At 33.8% G+C, this 22,951-nt stretch overlaps 1 protein-coding gene across 1 annotated transcript in view; it reads left to right on the top strand.

Annotated features, from left to right (window-relative positions):
• Nucleotides 1-12,988: 12,988 nt before the first annotated feature.
• Nucleotides 12,989-22,951, top strand: part of LOC125920119 (NKG2-A/NKG2-B type II integral membrane protein-like) — a 27,300-nt gene continuing 17,337 nt past the window's right edge. The window contains exons 1-3 of the mRNA XM_049627128.1: nt 12,989-13,175; nt 13,581-13,658; nt 14,724-14,872. Coding sequence (XP_049483085.1) covers nt 12,989-13,175; nt 13,581-13,658; nt 14,724-14,872 — 414 coding nt within the window. The remainder of the gene's footprint in view (nt 13,176-13,580; nt 13,659-14,723; nt 14,873-22,951) is intronic.

Raw genomic sequence — 22,951 nt, 5'->3', positions numbered from 1 at the left:
ACACATGGAATGAGAGTTTGAAGGCCTGTGCTTCTAAGAGCTCTAACCTGCTCTACATCGATGATGAAGAGATAATAGTAAGATTTCAAATGTTTCCAGCATTTTGTTAAAAACTTGTTTCAGTCAATATTATATTTTTGGTGTATATTTGTAGTTTATTATTTAAAAGCCTATTAATATTCCATTATTTGACTTCATGATATTTTATTTATATATTTTTTACTATTGATGCATGTTTGATAATTTCCAGTTCTTCCTTTTTATAGAAAACCATGCTTCTGTAATTTTTTTTTTGTCTAAAATAAACTTTGCTATTTAATTGACCAGACATCAAAGAAACTAAACATGATTACGCAGACTGATGCAAAAGTGAATTGAAGCATGTAATTATGAATCAGATCATGAACAGGACTTCCCCTCTCCAGCAGTCCTGCTCCTGCTTCTTTGTATTCTCTTATCATTCCTCCTCCTCCTTCCTTTTCAACCACTGTCCTGACTTTTTGTCTCTTGGTTTGGTTTTGAACTTCATATACATGGAGTCACGCAGTATGCATTTTTGTTCCTCTTTTCATTCCCGTATGCTATTTCTTGGAATTCACCAATATTATCCCATTTATCTATAGTGTGTTAACTCTTACTTCTAAACTGTGTGAATATAACATTTTAAAATACATTCTACTGATGTCTCTTGGGAGTGAGGATGTGAGTCTTATGCCCCCAAGAATACAAAGGTTTCCTGGGTCTAGTATTTTTATCATGGGATGTCTTTCACTGGTCCTACCTTTCTCTGGTAAGATTAGTGATTTCCAAGGGCTAAGGGGAGGTAGGATAGGAAACAACTGTGTTGTACAGTGTTTCCTTCTGGGGTGATGAAATTTTCTAGAGTTGGATAGTGCTGATGTTTGTAAGCCGTGTGAATATATTAAAATTCATTGATTAATCACTTCAAATGGATGAATGTTATGCTGTGTAAATGAAACCTCAATAAAGCTGTTAAAAATAAACTCCTGAAATTGTGTTTGCATTTAATCTTTAATCTGTAAAGATTAGTCATTTTTACAATATTGCCTCTTCTGATTTGTATCGTGTTGGATCCTTCCATTAAATAGGTTTTCTTTAATTTCTTCCTATTATAGTTTGTATGTTTCTATACTGAAGTCTTACAGAAATATGAGTATTTCAGTTATGCTTCTGTAAATGGCATCCTTATTTTTAAATTTTTAGAAGCTTTTGCTATTGTAAATAGAAATACAATTGAAGTTTACATGTTGGTATTATATAGAACGACTTTACTGATTTTATGTATTAATTCTACCATTTCAAATAAATGGTCTTCTGGATGTTTTATATACACAAGCTATTTCAGCTGTAAATAATCACAGTTTTATTTCTTCTTTCCAGGTGTAATTATGTATTTTTTTCTTGACTTATTTTCACAGGCTAGGGTTTTATTTCCAATGTTGAATAGAAGATACAGTAAATGTTCTATATGCAGTATTCCTTATGTTAGGGGTTAATATTTCAATATTTTATCTTCAAGTATGAGGTTTGTTTTAAGGTTTCTTTGTTTGTTTAAATCACACTTTTCTCATGTTAAAGCAATTCCATAATATTCCTTTTTTTCTAACAGATTTTATAATCGGTTACATTTATATTATTTTTCCATCAATTGGAATGATGTTTTCTCTGTATAGTACTTATAAAGTAATTAAATTATTCTTTAAAATATTAAAGTCATCTTACACTTCTGAAATAAAACCACAAGGATAATTCTGTAAAGATTATATATATATAAAGATTACATATATATGTAAAGATTATATATATATAAAGATTACATATATATGTAAAGATTATATATATTTAAAGATTGTATGTATATAATCTTTACATATATATAATACATATAGCATATTATATATAATATAATAATCTTTATATATATTTATATATATATATATATATATAACATTTTCTTTATTCATCTATTATAGACATCTATGCTGCCTCCATATTTAGGCTATTGTAAATGATGCCACAATAAACATACAGGTGCTTATATCTTTGGAATAAAAGTTTTCATTTTTTTTGGATAAATAACCAGAAGTTAATTTCTGGGTGTTATGGCATTTCTATCTTTAATTTTTTGAGGAACTGCATATTGTTTTCAATAGTGGCTGCAACAATATGATTATGTTATATTTTTAAGTGTCATTATTCACTACTAATGCCATCTGAGTTTACAGATTTTTTTTTGTATGAAGGTTTATATAATGAATTCAGTTACTTTAATACATGTTTCAAATGAAAGAACAAGACAAAATCTCAGAAAAAGATCAAAATGAAATGGAGGTAAACAATCTACCTGATAAGAAGTTCAAAGTAATGGTGAAAGAGATGCTCACCAAGCTCTGGAGAAGAAAGGATGAGCACAGTCAAATTTCAAAAAATAAATGGAACATATAAAAAAATCAATCAGAACTGAAGTGTATGATAACTAAAACTTAAAAATACACTAGAAGGAATCAACAGAAAATTAGGTGATGTAGAAGAAGGGATCAGTGATCTGGAAGATGGGGTAGTGGAAATCATAGAAGCAGAAGAATTTTCAAAAATGAGAATAAGAAAATTCTGGACAACATAAAGTTTACTAATATTTGCATTGCAAGAATCCCAGAAGAAGAAAATAGAAGAAGCAAAAACACTTACTTGAATAAATAATAGCAGAAAACTATACTGACTTGGGGAGGCAAACAGACATCTGGGTCTAAGAAGCACAGAAAACTCCAAACAAGATGAATGCAAAGTGGTCCACAACAAGACACATACTAACTAAAATGGCAAAAATTAAATACAGAGAATCTTAAAAGCTGAAAGAGAAAATTAACTAGTTATATACAGGAGAAGCCCCATAAAACTGTCAGCTGAATTTTCAGCAGAAACTTTATAGGTCAGAAAGAATTGGCATTGTATACTCAAAATGCTGAAAAGGAAAAGCCTAAACCAAGAATTCTCCACTGGCAAGGTTATTCAGATTTGAGAAATAAAAGGTTTCACAGACCAACAAAAGTTAAAAAAGTTCATGACATCTAAACCGGACTTACAAGAATGTTAAAAAAACTTTTTAAGGAAAAAAAAAAGTCATAAATAGAAGTGTGAAAGTTATAAAAGAAGAAATCTCACTGGCAAAAACCAAGCATATATTAAAGGTCATGGATCAACCACTTATAAAGCTAATATGAAGATTAAAAGACCAAAGTGGAAATATCAACTAAACATAATTGGTTAAATGATACACAGTGTAAAAAGAAGTAATACATTGTGTCAAAGGCACAAAATATGTTGGGGGAGGGTAGTAAAAATGTAATACAGAATGTGTTTGAACCTAAGCAACTATTAACTTAAAATAGGCTGTTATGTACATGTGTTATATCTATGAACCTTACAGGAACCACAAACCAAAATCTTACTATAGTCACACACACAAAATACAGAAAGGAGTCAGAACATAACACTAAAGAAAGTCATCAAAACACAAGAGAAGAAAGCAAAACACAACACACCCTCAAACCAAAAAATAAACAAGCAAACAAACAAACAAACAAAAAACCCAGAAAAAAAGTACAAAACAACCAGAAAACAATTAACAAAATGGCAGTAAGTTCATACCTATCAATAATTACTTTAAATGTAAATGAACTAAATGCTTCAATCAAAGGACTGAATAGTGACTGACTGGATAAGAAACAAAACCCATCTATATGCCCTTTACAAGAAACTCATTTCAGACCTAAAGACACACACTGACTAACAGAGAAAAGATGGAAAAAAATACCCCATTGCACATGGAAATAAAAAGAAAGGTAAGGTAGCAGTACTTATATCAGACAAAATAGATTTTTTTTTAAATTTTGTTTTTTTAACGTTTATTTATTTTTGAGACAGAGACAGAGCATGAACGGGGGAGGGGCAGAGAGAGAGGGAGACATAGAATTGGAAGCAGGCTCCAGGCTCTGAGCCATCAGCCCAGAGCCCGGCGCGGGGCTCGAACTCACGGACTGTGAGATCGTGACCTGAGCTGAAGTTGGACGCTTAACCGACTGAGCCACCCAGGTGCCCCAAGACAAAATAGATTTTAAACAAAAGTGTAACAAGAAAGGAAGAAGGGCATTACATAATGATAAAGGGAAAAATCCAACCGGAGGATAGAACGATTGTAAATATATATGCAGTCAACATAGGAGTACCTAAACAAATAAAGCAAATATTAAGAGACACAGGAGAGAAATTGACAGTAATGAAGTAATAGTAGGAGACTTTAACACCTCTCTTGAATCAGTAGGTAGACTATCAAAACAGAAAATCAATAAGGAAAGAGAGGCACATTAGACTAGATAACTTAATACATATGTACAGAACATTACATCCCAAATCAGCAGAGTGCACATTCTTTTTAAGTGCACTTGGAACATTTTGCAGAATAGATTTCATGTCAGGTCACAGAACAAGTCTCATGAAATTAAAGAAGACTGAAATTATATCATGCATCTTTTCTGAGCATCAAGGTATGAATCGAGAAATCAATTACAAGAAAAAAATTTGCTAAAACTCAAACATGTGGAGGCTAAACAACATCTTACTAAACAAAAAATGGTTTGACGAAGAAATCAATGAGAAAATAAAAAATTCCTGGAGAAAAATGAAAATTAAACAATAATGTCTCAAAATCTCTGAGACACATCTAAATCAGTTTAAAGAGAAAAGTTAACAATGATACAGACCTATCTCAATAAATAAGAAAAAATCTAAAATAAACAGTCTATCTTTATATCTAAGGGAATTAGAAAAAGATATCTATCTATTTATATATGTACATACACACATATCTATTAAATATACTAGAAGGAAATATATGAAAAAGTAATATATGAAGAAGATGAGAATGGAAATAATTGAAACATAGACTATAAACACCACAGAGATGATCAAGGAAACTAAGAGCTACTTCTTTGGAAAAATATAGAAAATTGGAAAATCTTTAGCTAGAATCATCAAGAAAAAAAGAGTGAGGGCCCAAATTCATTCAGAAATGAAAGGGATAAATTACAACAGACACCTGAGAAATACAGAATATCACGAGAGACTTAGGGTGAACAATTATATGCCAACAAACTGGATAACCTAGAAGAAGAAGATAACTTTCCAGAAATATACAATCTTTCATAACAGAATCAGGAAGAAAAATAAAATCTGAAAAACAATTAATAGTAAAGAAATTGAATTACTAATCAAACGACTCCCAACAAACACATATCCAGGACCAGATGGTTTCACAGGTGAAGTCTACCAAACTTTTAACGAAGAATTAATACCTATTCTTCTCAAATTAGTTCTAAAATTGAAAACAAAGGAAAGCTTCCAAATTCATTCTATGTGGCCAACGTTTCCCTGATATCAAAACTAGATAAGGACACCAAATTCAAAAATATAATATGCTCATATTCCCAGTGAACATGCAAAAGTCCTCACCAACATATTAGCAAACTGAATTAAACAACACATTAAAAGGATCGCACACCATGATCAGGTGGGATTTATTACATGTATGCAAGAATGGTTCGATAACTGCAAATCAATCAACTTGATACATCACGTTAACTACATGAAAGATTAAAATCATATAATCATATGATTAAGATAAAGCACTTGACAAAATTCAACATCTGTTTATGATAAAAACTACAAAGAAAGTGTATAGAGAGGGAATGTACATCCACATAATAAAGGCCATATATTACAATCCCACAACTAACATCATTCTCAACAGTGAAAAGCCAGAAACTTTTGCTTTAAGACCAAGATAAAGACAAGATATCTATTCTTATCATTTTTTATTCAACACAGTACTATAGGTCCTAGCCACAATAATCTGAAAAAACAAAACAAAAAAAAAAGACATCCAAATTTATAAGGAAAAAGTAAAACTGTCACCATTTGCAGATGGCATGATACAGTAGATAGAAAAATCTAAAGACTCTACTAAATAACTATTAGAACTAATAAATGAAACCAGTTAAGTTGCAAGATACAAAATTTAAATGTAGAAATCTGTTGCATTTCTACACACTAATAACAAACTATCAAAAAGTGAAATTAAGAAAAAATGCCATTTATAATTGCATCTACAAGAATAAAATACCTAGGAATAAATTTAAGTAAGCCCAATAAAGCCTTATATCTGAAATAAGACATTGATAAAAGAAATTAGAAGATGACATAAATAAATGGGAAGATATACTGTATTTATGGCAGGATGAATTAATATTGTAACTATATCCGTGCTCCCAAAACAACCTACAGATTCGATGCAATCTTTATCAAAATGCCAATAGAATTTTTCAAAGAACTAGAATACATTATCCTAAAATTGTTTGGAACTACAAAAGACTCAATATCCAATGCCATCTTTAGAAACAAGAACAAAACTGAAGATATTATTTTCTTACATTTCAAACTATACTAGAAAGCTATAGTAATCAAAATAATATGGTACTGGCACAACAATAGACTTATATAAATCAATGGAACACAATGGAAAGCCCAGAAAGAAACATGTACTTATATGGTAAATTAATATGACAAAGGATGCAAAAATATACAACGGGTTAAAGACCATCTTCAATAAATGGTGTTGAAAAATTGGACAACTACATGCAAACAAACAAGCAAAAAGAACCTGGACAACTTTTTTACACTGTATATAAAAATAAACTCAAAGCTTAAAGACCTGAAGCCATAAAACACAAAAAAGGAAAACCCAGTAAATTCTTGGACAAAGGTCTTAAACTATTTTTTGGATCTGTCTTCTTAGGCAAGGGCAGCAAAAGCAAAAATAAACAAGTGGGGATATATATATATGTATCTATCTATCTATCTATCTATCTACACACACACACACACACATATATATATATATATATAATTAAAAATCTTTCACGCAGCAAAGGAAATCATAAACAAAAATGTGCAACCTACTGGTGGCACATGATACTTGCAAATGATATATCCACAAGGGATTAATATTCAAAATACACAAAGATTTCTTACAACTCAAAACCCCCCCAAAACCCCCAAACAATTAAAAGATAGGCAGAGAAACTGAATAAACATTCTTTCAAAGAAGATGTATAGTGGTCAACAGACACATTAAAAGATACTCCACATCTCTAATCATCAGGGAAATGCAATTCAGAACCACAATGAGATATCACCTCACACTTGTTAAAATAGATAGAATCAAAATGACAATAAATAACAAGGGCTGTTGAGGATGTAGACAAAGACCCCTCATATGCTGCTGGTGGGAATGTAAATTACTGTAGCCAGAAGAGAAAAGAATATGGAAGTTACTCAAAAAATTAAAAGTAAAAACACTTTAACATACAAAAATTCCACTTCCAGGTGTTTTTTCTGAATAAAATGAAACCATTAATTGAGGAGTTGTAGGCACCCTATTTTTACTGTGGCATTATTTACAATACCCAGGATATGTCAGACCAAGAAAGACAAACACTGTGTGATTTTACATATATATGGAATAGAAAAAGGAAAGCAAAGCAAAACAAAACAAAACAAAAACAAACGAGAAACCAACTCATACATATAGAGACCAAAGTGCTAACTGCCACAGGGGAGGGGAGAGGAGTGATGGGTGATATAAGTGAAAGGAATTAAGTGGTACAAGCACTCAGTTAAAAATAAATAAATCACAGGAGGAAGGAGGAAGTTGGTGGCAGAATAAAAGGAACTTAGGCTTGTCTTGTTCCAAAAACACAACTAGATAACTATCAGATCATCCTAAATATCCCAGCAAGTGACCTAAAAACTGACAGAACAAACTCAACAACTAAAGGGACAGAAGAGGCCACATCAAAGAAGGAAGTGCAGAGATGTGGTTTAGGGAAGAAAGGGATCATGAGTGCTGTGGAGGGAAGGGAGCCATGGTCACGGATAAGGGTGAGAGAGAGGTGCACACAGGAACACAAAGAGAACCTTTCCCCAAAGCCATGGCTTGGAAAACAAGAGGCTGAATTTCATGAGTTTTTGCAACTATAGGGCTTAATGTCTGGAGTTTTAAGGGTCAATGAGCTTGACTAGGATAGAGCCCTGAAGGCACCACCCTGCTCCTGGAGAGAAGGCAAGCAAACAACATGGGGGCAGATGGCATGGAAATAGCAATCTGAAGGACACCCGGGGCACACGGGGGGGTGATTATTCACTCTTATCGGAGCACACCCCTGAGAGGCAGTGTTGACTGAAATGCCTGTCCTGGCAAAAAGGAGGGGGCCTATGCCGTTTCCCTCTCCTGTATCTAGCATAAACACCCACCCACCTTCAGGAAGCATTGCAGTGAAACACTGGCTGCCTAACTTGTTTACACCAAGCCCATCACCCCTGCGTCCTGGCAGGACTGGCCTTTTCAGTCAAGTTTATGTCAGTCCCAGAGTGGTGGACCCCTCCCCTAAAGACCAGCACAAACCCCTGCCCACACCTCTGACCAGAGAGTTCTTCAGGGTCTCAATTCTGGTGGAGTTTGTGTTGAAAGAAAGAGAGAGAGAGAGACAGAGAGAGGAAGGAAGGAAGGAAGGAAGGAAGGAAGGAAGGAAGGGAGAAGGGAGGGAGGGAGGAAGTAGGGAGGGAGGGAGGTAGGAGGGAGGGAGGGAGGTAGGAGGGAGAGAGGGAGGGAGAAAGGAGGCAGGGAGGGAGGAAGGAGGGAAGAAATGTCTTATACTTTGAGAATAATAGGTATTAACCCCTCTTTAAATATTTGATAGAGTTCACCTGTGAATCCATCTGGCCCTAGAATTTTGTTTGTTGGGAGTTTTTTGACTACTGATGATTTTTGTTGCTGGTTACCCATCCGTTCAAGTTTTCTATTTCTTCCTGATTCAGTTCTAGGAGCTTATATGTTTCTAGGAATTTATCCATTTCTTCCAGGTTGTCCGATTTGTTGGTTCATAGTTTTTCATAATCTCTTATAATTGTATTTCTGTGCTGTCGGTTGTTATTTCTCCTTTCTCATTTGTGATTTTATTTATTTGAGTCCTTTATCTTTTCTTTATGATAAGTTCCTGGGTGGCTCAGACGGTTGAGTACACACACACACACACACACACACACACGTACGCACACACACGCACACACGATGGAATATCATTCAGTCAAAAAGAATGAAATCTTGCTATTTGCAACAGTGTTGATGGAGCTACAGTGTATTATGCTAAGCAAAATAAGTCAGCCAGAGAAAGACAAATACCATATGATTTCACTCATAGGTGGAAATTAAATAAAACAAACAGTAAAGGGAAGAGGGTGGGGAGAGGGGCAAAGCAAGAAACAGGCTCTCAACTATGGAGAACAAACTGATGGTTGCCGGAGGGGAGGTGTGTGGGAGGATGGGTTAAATAGATGATGGGGATTAAGGAGTGCACTTGTGATGAGCACCAGGTGTTGCACGGAAGTGTTGAATCCCTATATTGTACACCTAAAACTAATGTTACACTGTTTGTTAACTAACTGGAATTTAAATAAACACTCAAAAAATAAGTCACCGGGGTATTAATTACAGCGTAGGGAATATAGTCAATAATATTTTTATAACTTAGTGTGCTGACATATGGTCATAAGATTTATAAGGGTGAACATTTCATTCTGTGTAGAGTTTGACTCACTGTGTTATACACTGGAACTAATATAATATTGTATGTCAACTATGCATCATTAACAGATAAAATTATCCCCTACTGTTGCAAAGGAAAAACTACAGACCAGTAGAAACCTACGTGTAAAAATCCTTGAAACTGCATTTTACAAGTACTTTTTGGGGGCACCCGGGTGGCTTAGTTGGTTAAGCCGCCAACACTTGATTTCAGCTCGGGTCATGATGTCACATTTTTTTTTAACATTTATTTATTGTTGAGAGACAGAGTCTGTGCAGGGAAGGGGAAGAGAGAGAGGAAGACACAGAATCTGAAGCAAGTTCCAGGCTCTGGGTTGTCAGCACAGAGCCCGATGTGGGACTTGAAATCATGAACTGTGAGATAGTGACCTGAGCCGAAGTCAGACACTCAACCGACTGAGCCCCCAGGATGTCACGTTTCATGAGTTCAAGCCCCGTGTCAGGCTTGGTGCTGACAGCACAGAGCCTGCTTGGTTTTCTCTCTCTACCTCTCTGTCTCTACCTGCTTGTGCTGTCTCTGTCGCTCTCTCAAAAATAAATAAATAAACATTTTTTAAAAAGTACTTTTTCTGCCCTCAGTAAATTTTTAAAAATTACCTTCATTTTTCCCCTATGGACTTAGACTCAGGCTTTTGTCAGTGAGAACAAATATATTGATTAAAATACAGACAACTAGTTATCATGAGAGGATGAATCAATGAATAATATGAATAATTATTTAATGTTTCAATTTCTGCCATGGTGTTATTGTTCAATATTGTTTGATATTTTCTCCTTTCCAGAAATTTCTCGTTTTCCACAGAAACCTAATAACTCATTTATGCATGACAAAATTGAATGCAGGTATCTTAAAACTTAGGGCAGAAAACTTGAGAAGAAAAGTTTGGAAATTAATGACTTTGTGACAGTGACAAGAAAGCTGAAAATATAGCAAGTCTTCAGAATTAGTGTCAAATAACATTAAATACTGTTATGGGGATGATGGATTTAGAATATTTTCAGTATAAGAGAAATGACATAGCAAGGGCATAAAAGAAAGAAGTATGTAATATTAAGCAACTTTGTCTAAAACGTAAACATCTAAGGTATTTCTCACAAGGCCTAAGTCCTCAGTGTTTGTGATTCAGATGGAAGCAAGTGAACAGCCTGGGTGGTCAAGTTTCTGATCCCAATATCTTGTGGAACCTAAACATTTCTCAAGGGCATTTGCCAATGGACAAATTAAATGACACACTACAGGCTGCAAGTCTCTGCATTCTGGAGGCGTGTGATAATATAAATGGGCTTCAAAATAGCCCAAGGGTAAGAATTTCCTGTTCAAATTTGAAGTGACACATTGATGAGAAATCTACTTTTTTCCATTATTGCCTCCTTCTGAGGTCACACAGGGCCAACAGGCTGTGAAAACCACAGATATCATCTGTTTACAAGAGTAACCTGGTTCCCTCTGGAAGATGCATGAGTGTCTGGGCCACAGAAGGCATGTGTCACTACTGTCCTGTCTCTTTACTCCGTCACCCCAGTGAGTGGGAGATTATAAATGCTGGTGGGATGCATCTGAGGCACAGCTAATATATAATGAAATCACAGAGAACATTGGTATCTGTATTCCAACAATTCAGGGTAACAAACAAGAATGAATATGAAATACATTGGAGAGTTGTTTTAAATATTTAATCTTGCCTGTGGAGAAGTAATCAAGTACACACACAGACACATATACTTGGGTTTGTAAATTAATATAATGTCGAGTGAAATCCCATAAGCATCATGGCAAGAAACAATTAATTTTGAATTTGTCATCAGTATAGATATAATTACATGTATGATTTGATATTTAGCCCAGCCTTTAAAAATAGATTCTTAAAGTGAATTCATCGCATCGTGAGAGTCAAACATTACACACTTACTTAGGTAAATGAAAGCAGTTTGGTTTTCATAAAAAGCAGGATGAGCTACCTTCCGTAAAATACTAATTTAAACTTAACTGTAAACAATCAAAAGACCTTTTAAAAATTAACCAAAACTCAAAAAAAAAAAAAAAGAATCCATACTGAAAGGCACTACTGTGTAATGAATAATGTTTTATGCTCTAACAAATCAGTAGTTATAATGTGACTATGGTGTTAAAAATACTTAAAATAATTTTATTGAGAGTTTATAAAAGCCAGATTGAATAGTGAATGCTTTATAGGTGTTATATTTTTACATATTTCGCTCCAAGTTTACATTAGTAAACTATGTAGTTAGACACAAAGTAACTTTTTAAAGGTCATACTTTGTAAATTTGAGAGACAGAAGTAGGTCCAGATCTCCCTGACTACAGAGCTCATTGGCTGAACTATTAATTTACATTTATTTCTATTTATTACACTTGCTTACACAACTAAAACTACCCTCACAACTTTTAACATTCACAAATCTTTCTGGAAGTTTCTACCAAAACAGTTCTTCCACAAATGATCTATACTGTTGTAATTTTATCATTTTATGGTTACACATATTACAATTAATGGCAGTTTCTGGTGTTAAAAAAGTACTTGAAGAAAGTCATTTTTTAAAATTTTGTTTTCAGTATTGTTCAAGTTTTGGATAAGTTTAGTGTGTCACATTAACAGTTTTGAACATATACGTTTTTTCTTTTAAAATTTAATAATTTCTCAGAACTCCACAATAACCCCAAATAAAAGATCATTTGATAATAACACATCACCTTTTAATAAATAAGTATGTCACCAAATAAAAGTAATTTATTACAGGATAGTTCTATATGTGCTAAAACACAATTCCCCAATCAGAATACTCAACTTTTAACCAATAATGGATTTAAAACTTGTCAAAAACATTGGTGCAACATTTTCTTTCTAAGGCAGCATTTTAGTTTTAACCCAGTTATTCTAATAGTGTTGAAATGTTTCTGTGGAAGCTGGCCTTATATTAATGAGGACAGTGTTATTCATGAATTCCTTTCTTCTTCACTAATCTATTGCTTTACGTTTTTCCAACCAATACTACTGTGTCAAACAGAATATCAGAATAAAACCCATTTATTCTATCATGACACACTCCTTTAAAGCTCTTAGGAAATAAGTACCAGATTTCACATTGTTCAACTGCAAAAGAATAGTATCACTTACCCCGTACTCCACCCCGTGTGAGCAATCTTGTCCTTACATTACATACACTATTTATCAAGACCTTCAGTACAGTTTCATACAGCACTGTGCCTGTCACGACTCAGCTGCAGACATGAATAGCCAAGAAGTCACTTATGCAGAACTTAATCTGACGAAAGACTCAAAGAGACAGCAAATGAAACCCAAGGGCACTAAAAGTTCCATTTCAGTAACTGAGCAGGAACTGCTCTATGCAGAGTTAAATCTTCAAAATGCTTCTCAGGATCTTCAAGGGAATGACAAGAATTATCACTGCAAAGGTAAAACATTTAATATGCACACAGTATAACTGTTCTAGGATGTGCAGTTAAGGTGCAGGGGTGTAGAGAATGAGCCGGGAATGATCTCATAGTTTTCATTTGTGAATATCAGAGCTTGGAGTTGGATAATGGTATTCTAATTGAAATCTAAAGACTAACTTTACTCAGCTATTGTAATTTGTAGTCTTTGACCAAAAGCTCATGGAGTATTACCTTTACTTAAAATGCAATCGTATATTCTGGGAAAAGATTACGATGGTAGATATGGGCTTGGGGTCCAAGTGTTTATTTGTGACTCCCTGTGCATCTGTAGTTCTCTTATATGTAACTTTCCTAAATAATTATTTCCTTCCACCCTTTCTCAGTGTTTTCATTTCTCTTCTAAATATTTACTATTATTTCCAGGGAAGCTCATTGCTAGGATCCTGGGAATCATCTGCCTTGTCTTGATGTCCACTGTGGTAACAATAGTAGTTGTTACCCGTAAGTGTTTGAATGACTATTTGGGAACTTTTCATTTTAATGACTGTCAGTGCCTCAAAATGTCTCCTACTATTATGGAATAGAATTTCCATTTTAATGCATATGTGCTCTAAATGTGCAATGGTTATTCTGAATTTGTCAAAAATAAAAATAACAGAATAATTGCAGACAGCATTACACATGTGTTCAGATGTCATTACCCAAAGAGATGATCTAGGAGAAATGTTGTTGAGAAATACAAATTAATTCTTGAGATCGATTATGCCAAATACTGTAAGAGATGGTGAGGTTTGGTTTTGTAGGCTTTCGAAATATTTTCTCCCTAATCATTACTTTATTAATTTTGCTTAGTAATATAAATTTTATTACAGTTTTCTAATTCTAAACAATACAGAAAGTTTTAAATTGAGAAACTCAAATCATTACGATGTATTTGGTTTAATATTAAATTTTTATGAGGCTTCATTTAGTTTTTTCAGCTACTGAAATACCAGAGCAGAAAAATTTGTCCCTGACAACAAAGATCCAGAAAGGTACAAAGTGATTTTCAAAATTCTAATATTAACATAGTTTCTATTTTATCTCTACCTTTGGCTGGGCAACAATGGTACTGGAGTTTTTGGAGGAAAATTAATTACAAAACTGGGTAATAATGGTTCAGAAATGATGATTATACGAAAGTATTACTTCTTAGGCAACAATATGAAGAGATACTCATTTAAAATTGCCATACCCATTGTTGCCAATTTCCTCAAATTTTCTTCTGGTATAACATGATGAGAGATAAATCATTTTACTATTCTAAAAAAGTGGCTTTGTTCAGTGATCTCAGGACATGCTGAGATGGATATTTTTGTGTGTTTGCTTTATATGGACACATAAGTTAGGGAATGAGAAGCTGACCATTCTCTCTGTGTGTACATGAGCATATTTTGTTTTATTTATATGGGTCTGTGAGGGTGCATAAATATGTACGCATGTATATCCATATACAAGTATGTAAATTTACTAGAATTTGTTAGTGTTCAAAATGCTTTTGGGTAATATCTCATAATCTTTCTCCAGCACATCACTGTGGTTGTCCCAAAGAGTGGTTTGTGTATTCCAACAATTGCTATTACATTAGCACTGAGAGAAAATCATGGAATGAGAGTTTTATGTCCTGTGCTTCTAAGAACTCTAACCTGCTGTACATAGATGATGAAGAAGAAATGGTAAGATTTCAAATATTCCAGATTTTATTAATAGCTTGTCAGTTAATATAATATTTGTAGAGTTCATTCATAGCTTTGTACATATTTATAGTTTATTTTAAAGTCTGTTAATATTACCTTGTTTGACTCTATGATATTTTATTTATATTTTTATATTTTAAGGTACGCTTGATAATTTCCACTTCTTGCTTTTCATAGAAAATTGTGCTTCTATAAATGCTCTTTTGCCAGAAATAAACTTTGCTATTTAATTTTACCACACATCAGGGCTTTGTCAGCCCTGCCAATTTCAATATTATGAAATATCTTCGCTTATTTTTGGACTTTATGTCAATGGAATCATGCGGTATGAATTTTTATGTGTGTTTCCCTTTGCCCTCATGTGTGTGTAATCCATCTATGCTATCGCATTTGTCTATAGTTTGTGAATTTTCACTGCTGTCTTATATGAATATGATATTTTAAAATCTATTCTCAGATACAAATTTAGTTTACTTTTAATATGTGGTGAGGGCACTATGAAGAATTATTTTATGGAAAGCCTTTTTGGGGCACCTAGTTGACTCAGTAGAGCATGCGACTCTTGATTTTGGGGTTTAAGTCCAAGACCTACACTGTGTATAGAGATTACATAAAAATAAAGCCTTAAAAAGAAAAGCCTTTACTGTATCTTTTTTACATATTACTTTGTAATTATAATAATATATATGAGGCATAACTATATAGTATATAATATGTTTAGGCAAGTCAATATTATATTTATCACAATAAAATAATAATGTAGAAATATAACACTATCATGGTATTTATGAGTAATCATAACACATTTTCCTCTAAGCATTAGAATGAAATTTCACCTTCACAGGTATGTGTGTATTTCAATTTATTAGATTATTCCAACATTTTTCTAGCTTATTGCGTGAATACATGTTGTACCAAATGGGTTCTTGATCCAAAACGCAGTAGTCTGACAAAATTAATATAATAAGCTCTGAATGTTTCATAACAGTACCATTTTTTGGGCTGTAACTCATTAGGATCGTTTCTTTTGTGTTAGTGAGAAGTGCTCAAGTGTGTCTCTTGTCCATTTCTTCTAGATGTTGTCTTCTTTTCCCTTTTTAGAAGTCCTTGTCATATTTTAGATAAGAGCTCTTTTTTGAGTTTTAAGATGCAAATGGATCTTTGACTCTTGTGACTTGCATGTTTACTCTTTTAATGACCAAAATTTATTAATGTCACTATAATTCAATTTATCATTTTGGGCATTGGTGCTTGTTTGAGACCCATTTCAGAAATTAGTTAGAGTTCATGAATATAATTTCCTATATGACTTTCTAGGATTTATTGATTTATTAACTTTTAACTAAGGTTTATGATCCATTTGTGATGCTGTATTTGTGATGCTGCGAGATAAAAGTGAAGGTTATACTTTTCTACATCACTACGTAATTGATGGAACAAAATTTATAGCAAAGTAGATTCTTTTCTTTACATTTAATTTTTATATGGAGAGTTATATATGTAAGTATATAAGCTCTAATATGCTTTATAAGATAGTAATCTATTATATATCTTTATAAAATTATATATACATATATCACAACTACACAGTCTATCACAACCCACAGCAGCTTAAGTAAAATGTAGAGCCTTACTTTTCTTTATGTCCCTCTACTGTGTCCCATTTACAATAGAATTGTCTTAAATATTTCTGTATTTACGCTGAGAATCACATGGATGTTATAATTTTGCTTCAACTGATAAGTTTGCTTCAAATATCAAACAATTTAGAAAACACAAGAGATGAAGGAAAGTCCGTCCATTAAGCCTACTGGTAGTTTTATTCTTTCTTTTGTTCCCTCTTTCTTCCTGATGATCCAGGACTCCTTTTATCATTTAACTTCTGTTAAGATAATTCCCTTTAGCAGTTCTTTCAGAGCAGATCTGGTGGTGGTACATTTTCTTAGTTTTCCTTTATTGGAGAATCTCTTGATTTCCCCTGCAAGCCTGAGTTATATTTTTATTGGATAGTCAATGGTTTTGGATTGGAATAATGCAATTAGTATCAAAAACTTTTCTGTCTTTCCAGCATGCCTTTTCCCTGTTATTTTGACTGGAGAGAAAAAATATTGGGGGGATTTTTGTGTGTACCTGTTGTGTCTGTGGTTTGCTGGCCTCTCAGGCACCAGTCTGGGATATGTGAGGTGAAGAGAAATTCCAGGGAGCTGACCTCCCTGTCATTCCTCAGTTTTCCAGGGCTGGGGTCTGCCAGCTTTCTCATAACCTTTCTAAATCTTCTTATGTTGTCTTATTATGTATAATGTCCAGGGGTTCTAGCTATATTTAGTGGGATAAATAGGGAAAAGTCTATCCTGTATATTTTTCCAAAACAGGAAGTCTGGTCTGTGGTGGTTTTAATTTGAATGTTCCTAAGACAAAGAGTTTTGAGCATCTTTTCCTGTACTCATTTGCCAATCTTCTATGTTTCTTGGTGATGTAATTCATGAAATATTTGATTATATTTAATTTTTGTTATTTACATTTTGAGAATTCTTTATGTAACCTGGCGGCAAGTCTTTTATTAGATGTATGATTTGCAGTTATGTCCTTCAAGTCTGTGATTTTTCTTTGTCTTCAAAAAGCAGAAGTCATTTATTTTGATGAAGTATACTTCATCAATTTGTTCTTTGGATCATGTTTCTGGAGTTCTGTCTAAAAAGTCTATCTAAAAACTAAAAGAAGTGTATAGTTTGCACTTAGGTTTACAATCAGTTTGGAGCATTTTTGTATGGAGTTTAGGGCATGTAATTATTAATATTATTTGATAGTCAGTTATTTCCACAGCATTTGTTGACAAGACTATACTTTCTCCAGTGAATGACTATGCATCTTTGTTGAAATCTGCATTCCCTATATGTGTGGGTATAAATTTTCACCTTCTAATCTGTTTCATTAATCTAGTTATGTATTATTTTTAATTTTTTTAGCGTTTATTTATTATTGAGAGAGAGAGGCAGAGCATGAGCATTGGTGGGGGGGGGGGGGGGGCCAAGAGAGGAGGAGACACAGAATCTGAAACAGGCTCCAGGCTCTGAGCTGTTAGCACAGAGCCTGATGTGGGGCTCGAACCCACAAACTGTGAGATCATGACCCCAGCCGAAGTCGGACGCTTAACCAACTGAGCCACCAAGGCGCCCCTAGTTATGTATTTTTATTTCAATTTCCTGCCTAAAAAGCTATTTTTTAAAAAATATATATATATTAATTTTGCTTTGTTGTCTTGACTACTCTAGATATTTGAGTGGTATTTTCTCTTATTTTTATGTTTTTAAAAGTTATTTTTTCAAATAAGAATATTAGTTTTATCAAATGCCTTCTGCAACAGAGAAGTCATTTTTTTTTGCAATTTATTAAATTTCAGTTAGTTAACATATAGTGTAATATTAGATTCAGATGTAGAATTTAGTGATTCATCACTTACAATATGCAGTGCTCATCACAAGTACCTTCCTTAATACCCATCACCCATTTAACCTATCTCCTCCCCCACGCCCCTCCAGTAATCATCACTCTGTTCTCTATTTAAGAGTCTGTTTTCTAGTTTGTCTCTCCTCTTTCTCCCCTAAATTCATCTGTTTTGTTTCTTAAATTCCACATGAGTAAAAGCATACAGTATATGGTAAGTGTCTTTCTCAGTATGACTTAGCATAATACTCTCTAGCTCCATCCACATCATTACAAACGGCAAAAATTCATTCATTTTTTATGTTTTGGCTGAGTAGTATTCCATTATATACATGTAACACCTCTTCTTTATCCATTCATCAGTCGATAGACACTTGGGCACTTTCCATAATTTGGCTATTGTTGATAATGCTTCTATAAACATTGGGTTGCATGTATTCCTTCATATCTGTATTTTTTTAACCTTTGGGTAAATACTTAGAGATGCGATTGCTGGATCGTAGGGTAGTTATCTTTTTAACTTTTTCAGGAACCTCCATATTGTTTTCCAGAGTGTCTGCACCAGTTTGCATTCCCACCAACAGTGCTAGAGCGTCCCCCTTTCTATGCATCCACACTAACATTTGTTGTTTCCTGTGTGGTTCATTTTAGCTGTTCTACCTGGTGTGAGGTGATATCTCATTGTAATATTCCCCGATGGTGAGTGATGTTGAGCATTTTTTCATGTGTCTATTAGCTAGCCATCTGTATGTCTTCTGTGAAAAAAAGTCTATTCATGTTTTCTGCCCATTTTTTCACTTGATTATTTGTTTTTTGGGTGTTCAGTTTTATAAGTTCTCTATAGATTTTGGTTACTCAGCCTTTATCAGATGTAATTTGCAAATATCTTCTCTTATTCCAAAGATTGACTTTCAGTTTGGTTGATTGCTTCCTTCTCTATGCAGAAGCTTTTTTACCTTGATGAATTCCCAATAGTTCATTTTTGATTTTGTTTCCTATGCCTCAGGAGATATATCTAATAAGAAGTTGCTATGACTGATGTGAAAGAGGTTATTGACTGTGTTCTCCTCTAGGATTTTGATAGTTTCCTGTCTCACATTTAGACCTTCTATCCATTTTGAATTTATTTTTTTTGTATGGTGTAAGAAACTCATCCTGGTTTTTTTTTTTTTTTTTTTTTTGCATGTTTCTGTCCAGTTTTCTCAACACCATTTGTTGAAGAGACCATCCTCTTTCCATTGGATATTTTTTCCTGCTTTATCAAAGATTAGTTGACCATATAGTTGTGGGTCATTTCTGAGTTTTCTATTCTGTTCTATTGATCTATTTTTGTGCCAATGCCATACTCTCTTGATCACTACGGCTTTGTAATACATCTTAAAGACCAAAATTGTGATGCCTCCAGCTTTGCTTTTCTTTTTCAAGATTGATTTGGCTATTCGGGGTCTTTTGTGGTTCCATACAAATTTTAAGATTGGTCTACCTCTTTGAAAACTGCTATTGGTATTTTGATAAGGATTGTATTAAATGTGTATATCGCTTTGGACAGTATAGACATTTTAATAATATTTTTTCTCCCAATCCATGATCATGGAATGTTTTTTTCATTTATTTGTGTCACCTTCTAATTTCTTTCATTACTGTTTCAGAGTTTTTAAGTACAGATCTTTCACCTGGTTGGTTATGTTTATTCCTAAGTATCTTATGGTTTGGGGTGCAATTTTATATGGGATTGATTCTTTAATTTCTCTTTCTGATGCTTTAGTTTTGGTGTATAGAAATGCAACAGAATTCTGTACATTGATTTTGTATCCTGCAACTTACTGAATTCATGTATTAGTTCCAGCAACTTTTTGGTGGGGTCTTTTGGGTTTTCTGTATAGGGTATCATGTCATCTAGAAGTAGTGAAAATTTGACTTCTCTCTTGCTGATTTGGATCCTTCTTATTTCTTTCTGTTGTCTGATTGCTGAGGCTAGGACTTCCAGTACTATGTTAAATAACAATGGTGAGAGTGGACATTCCCTGTGTTATTCCTGACTGTAGAGGAAGAGCTCCCAGTTTTTCCCCACTGACGATAATATCAGCTGTGGGTTTTTTGTATATGGCCTTTATTATGTTGAGGCATATTCCCTCTATCCCTGCTTTGTTGATGGTTATTATGTTGAGTCATCATGGCTGGATGTTGTATTTTGTCAAATGCTTTTTCTGCATCTATTGGAAGGATCATAAAGTTCTTAGCCTTTCTTTTATTAATGTGCTGTATCACATTGATTGATTTACAAATAATGTACCACTACTGTAGTCCAGGAATACATCTTACCTGATCATAGTAAATGATTATTCTTATGTACTATTGGATTCAACAGGCTAGTAGTTTTTTGAGAATTTTTGCATTCATGTTCATCTAAGATATCGGTCCATAGTTCTCTTTATTGGTGGGGTGTTTGTCCGGTTTTAGAATCAAGGTAATGCTGGCCTCATAGAATGAGTTTGGAAGTGTTCCTTCCATTTCTATTTTTTGGAATGATTTGAGAAAAATAAGCATCAACTCTTCTTTAAATGTTTGATAGAATTTTTAAACATATTTGCATATTTTCATAATATTCTCATATAATTTTACTGAAGTATTATATACATACAGATGAAAACACATGTCATTCATGCCAACAGATGGCAGAATTTTCAAGTGTCACTGTCACATGGAATGAGGAAATGAATTTTACCAGCACTGCAAAATACCCCCTTTATGTCCTTTTCTTCATTAAAGAGCACATTATATAAATGAAATCATACTGTGTGTATACTTTATATTTGGCTTTTTTAGGTAAAGCTGAACTCGTGAGACCCATCCCTATAATTGCATGAATTTGTAATTTCTCGACACTTCCTTGCTGTTCTATTGTCTGATTCTGCTACAACGTATTTATCCATTCTATTGATGATGCCCTTGGAATTTGGGGTATTGTTCCATTTGAGGCTACCACGAGTTCTTCTACTATTCATATTTTAGCATCAACTTTCAAATATATATATGTTTATCATTTCTTCCTTCCTTCTATGACTTTAATTAACTTCCATATCCATCTACATCTATATCTAATCTATATCTATATCATGTCATTATACATATCATATCTTTTTTTTTTTTTTTAGAAAAATTTTTTTTAACGTTTATTTATTTTTGAGACAGAGAGAGACAGAGCATGAACGGGGGAGGGTCAGAGAGAGGGAGACACAGAATCTGAAACAGGCTCCAGGCTCTGAGCTGTCAGCACAGAGCCTGACGCGGGACTTGAACTCATGGACCGCGAGATCATGACCTGAGCTGAAGTCGGCCGCTTAACCGACTGAGCCACCCAGGCGCCCCTATACATATCATATCTTCATAACCATTTATCTGTTGGAAGACACTTCGTTTGTTTTCATATCTTGGCTACTGTAAGTAATGTTGTATTGAGCATGGCTGTGCAGAGATCCCTTTGAGATACTGATTTCAGTTCCTTTTAATATATATCAAGAGTGAGATTACTGGATCATTTGATAGTTCTATTTTTAATTTTTTGAAAAACCACTATACTATTTTCCATTGTGGCTGCACCAATTTACACTCCCACCTGAATTTTTCCCATTCTTCACATTCTACCAATATCTTTCCTCTTTGTGATAAAAGTCATCTGAACAGATGTGAGGTGATTATCTCATTACTTTATGCTCACTGATTTGTATTTCCCTGATGAGTCATTTGTTGGGCACCTTTTCATGTATCTACTGGCCATTTATATGTCTACAGAAAAACGTCTACTCAGATCCATTCCCCATTTTAAAAATTGGATTAGTTTCTTTTTTGTTATATTGTTGGAAAGGTTCTTTTTATATGTTGGAAATTAGTCCCTTGTCAGATGTGTGGTTTGCAATTACATTCTCTCATTCAATACATTGTATTTTCAGCTTATTGATTGTTCCCTTTGTCGTGCAAAAGCTCTTTATTTCAATGTAGCCTCACTTTTTATTTTATTTTTTGGTGCCTGTGCTTGTGGTGACATATTCTAGACATTATTGCCTGGACCACTGTCAAGGATCATTTTCCTTTTGTCTGTACCAGTGATTGCATACTTTCATTCATTTTTATGTTATGATTTTTTTGGTTGCTGTTTCAGTTTGAAGAATTCCCTTTAGCATTTCTATGGGATAGAGTATGTAGAAAAGAGGACACATCCAAGAGCGTAGAAAGTCCAAAGATCCAGTCACAAGCTAGGCAGACCCTCAGGACCGTGCATGAGAAGAGGGGATGCCAAGGGTGTGGAGAGAGGAGAAGAAAAGGCCCTCACACAAAGCACCCCAGACATGGGGAACACACTCAGAGAAGATGAATTTCCATTACATTTGGCTTCAAAAACCAGAGGGGTCTTATTTTGTGAGTTCTTATAATCAACCTGGCTTAACACCTGGAAATTTATTTATTTTTTATTTTGGATTTATTATTTATTATTTTGGATTTATTTTAAATCCAAGTTAGTTAACTTTTAGTGAAAAAAAAAATATATATATATTTCACTAAAAGTGAAATATATTTCACTAAAAGTGAAATATATTTCACTAAAAGTGAAATATA

This window comes from Panthera uncia, chromosome B4 (assembly GCF_023721935.1).
Source record: "Panthera uncia isolate 11264 chromosome B4, Puncia_PCG_1.0, whole genome shotgun sequence".
Lineage (NCBI taxonomy): Eukaryota > Metazoa > Chordata > Mammalia > Carnivora > Felidae > Panthera > Panthera uncia.
This window is presented reverse-complemented; position numbering and strand designations above follow the sequence as displayed.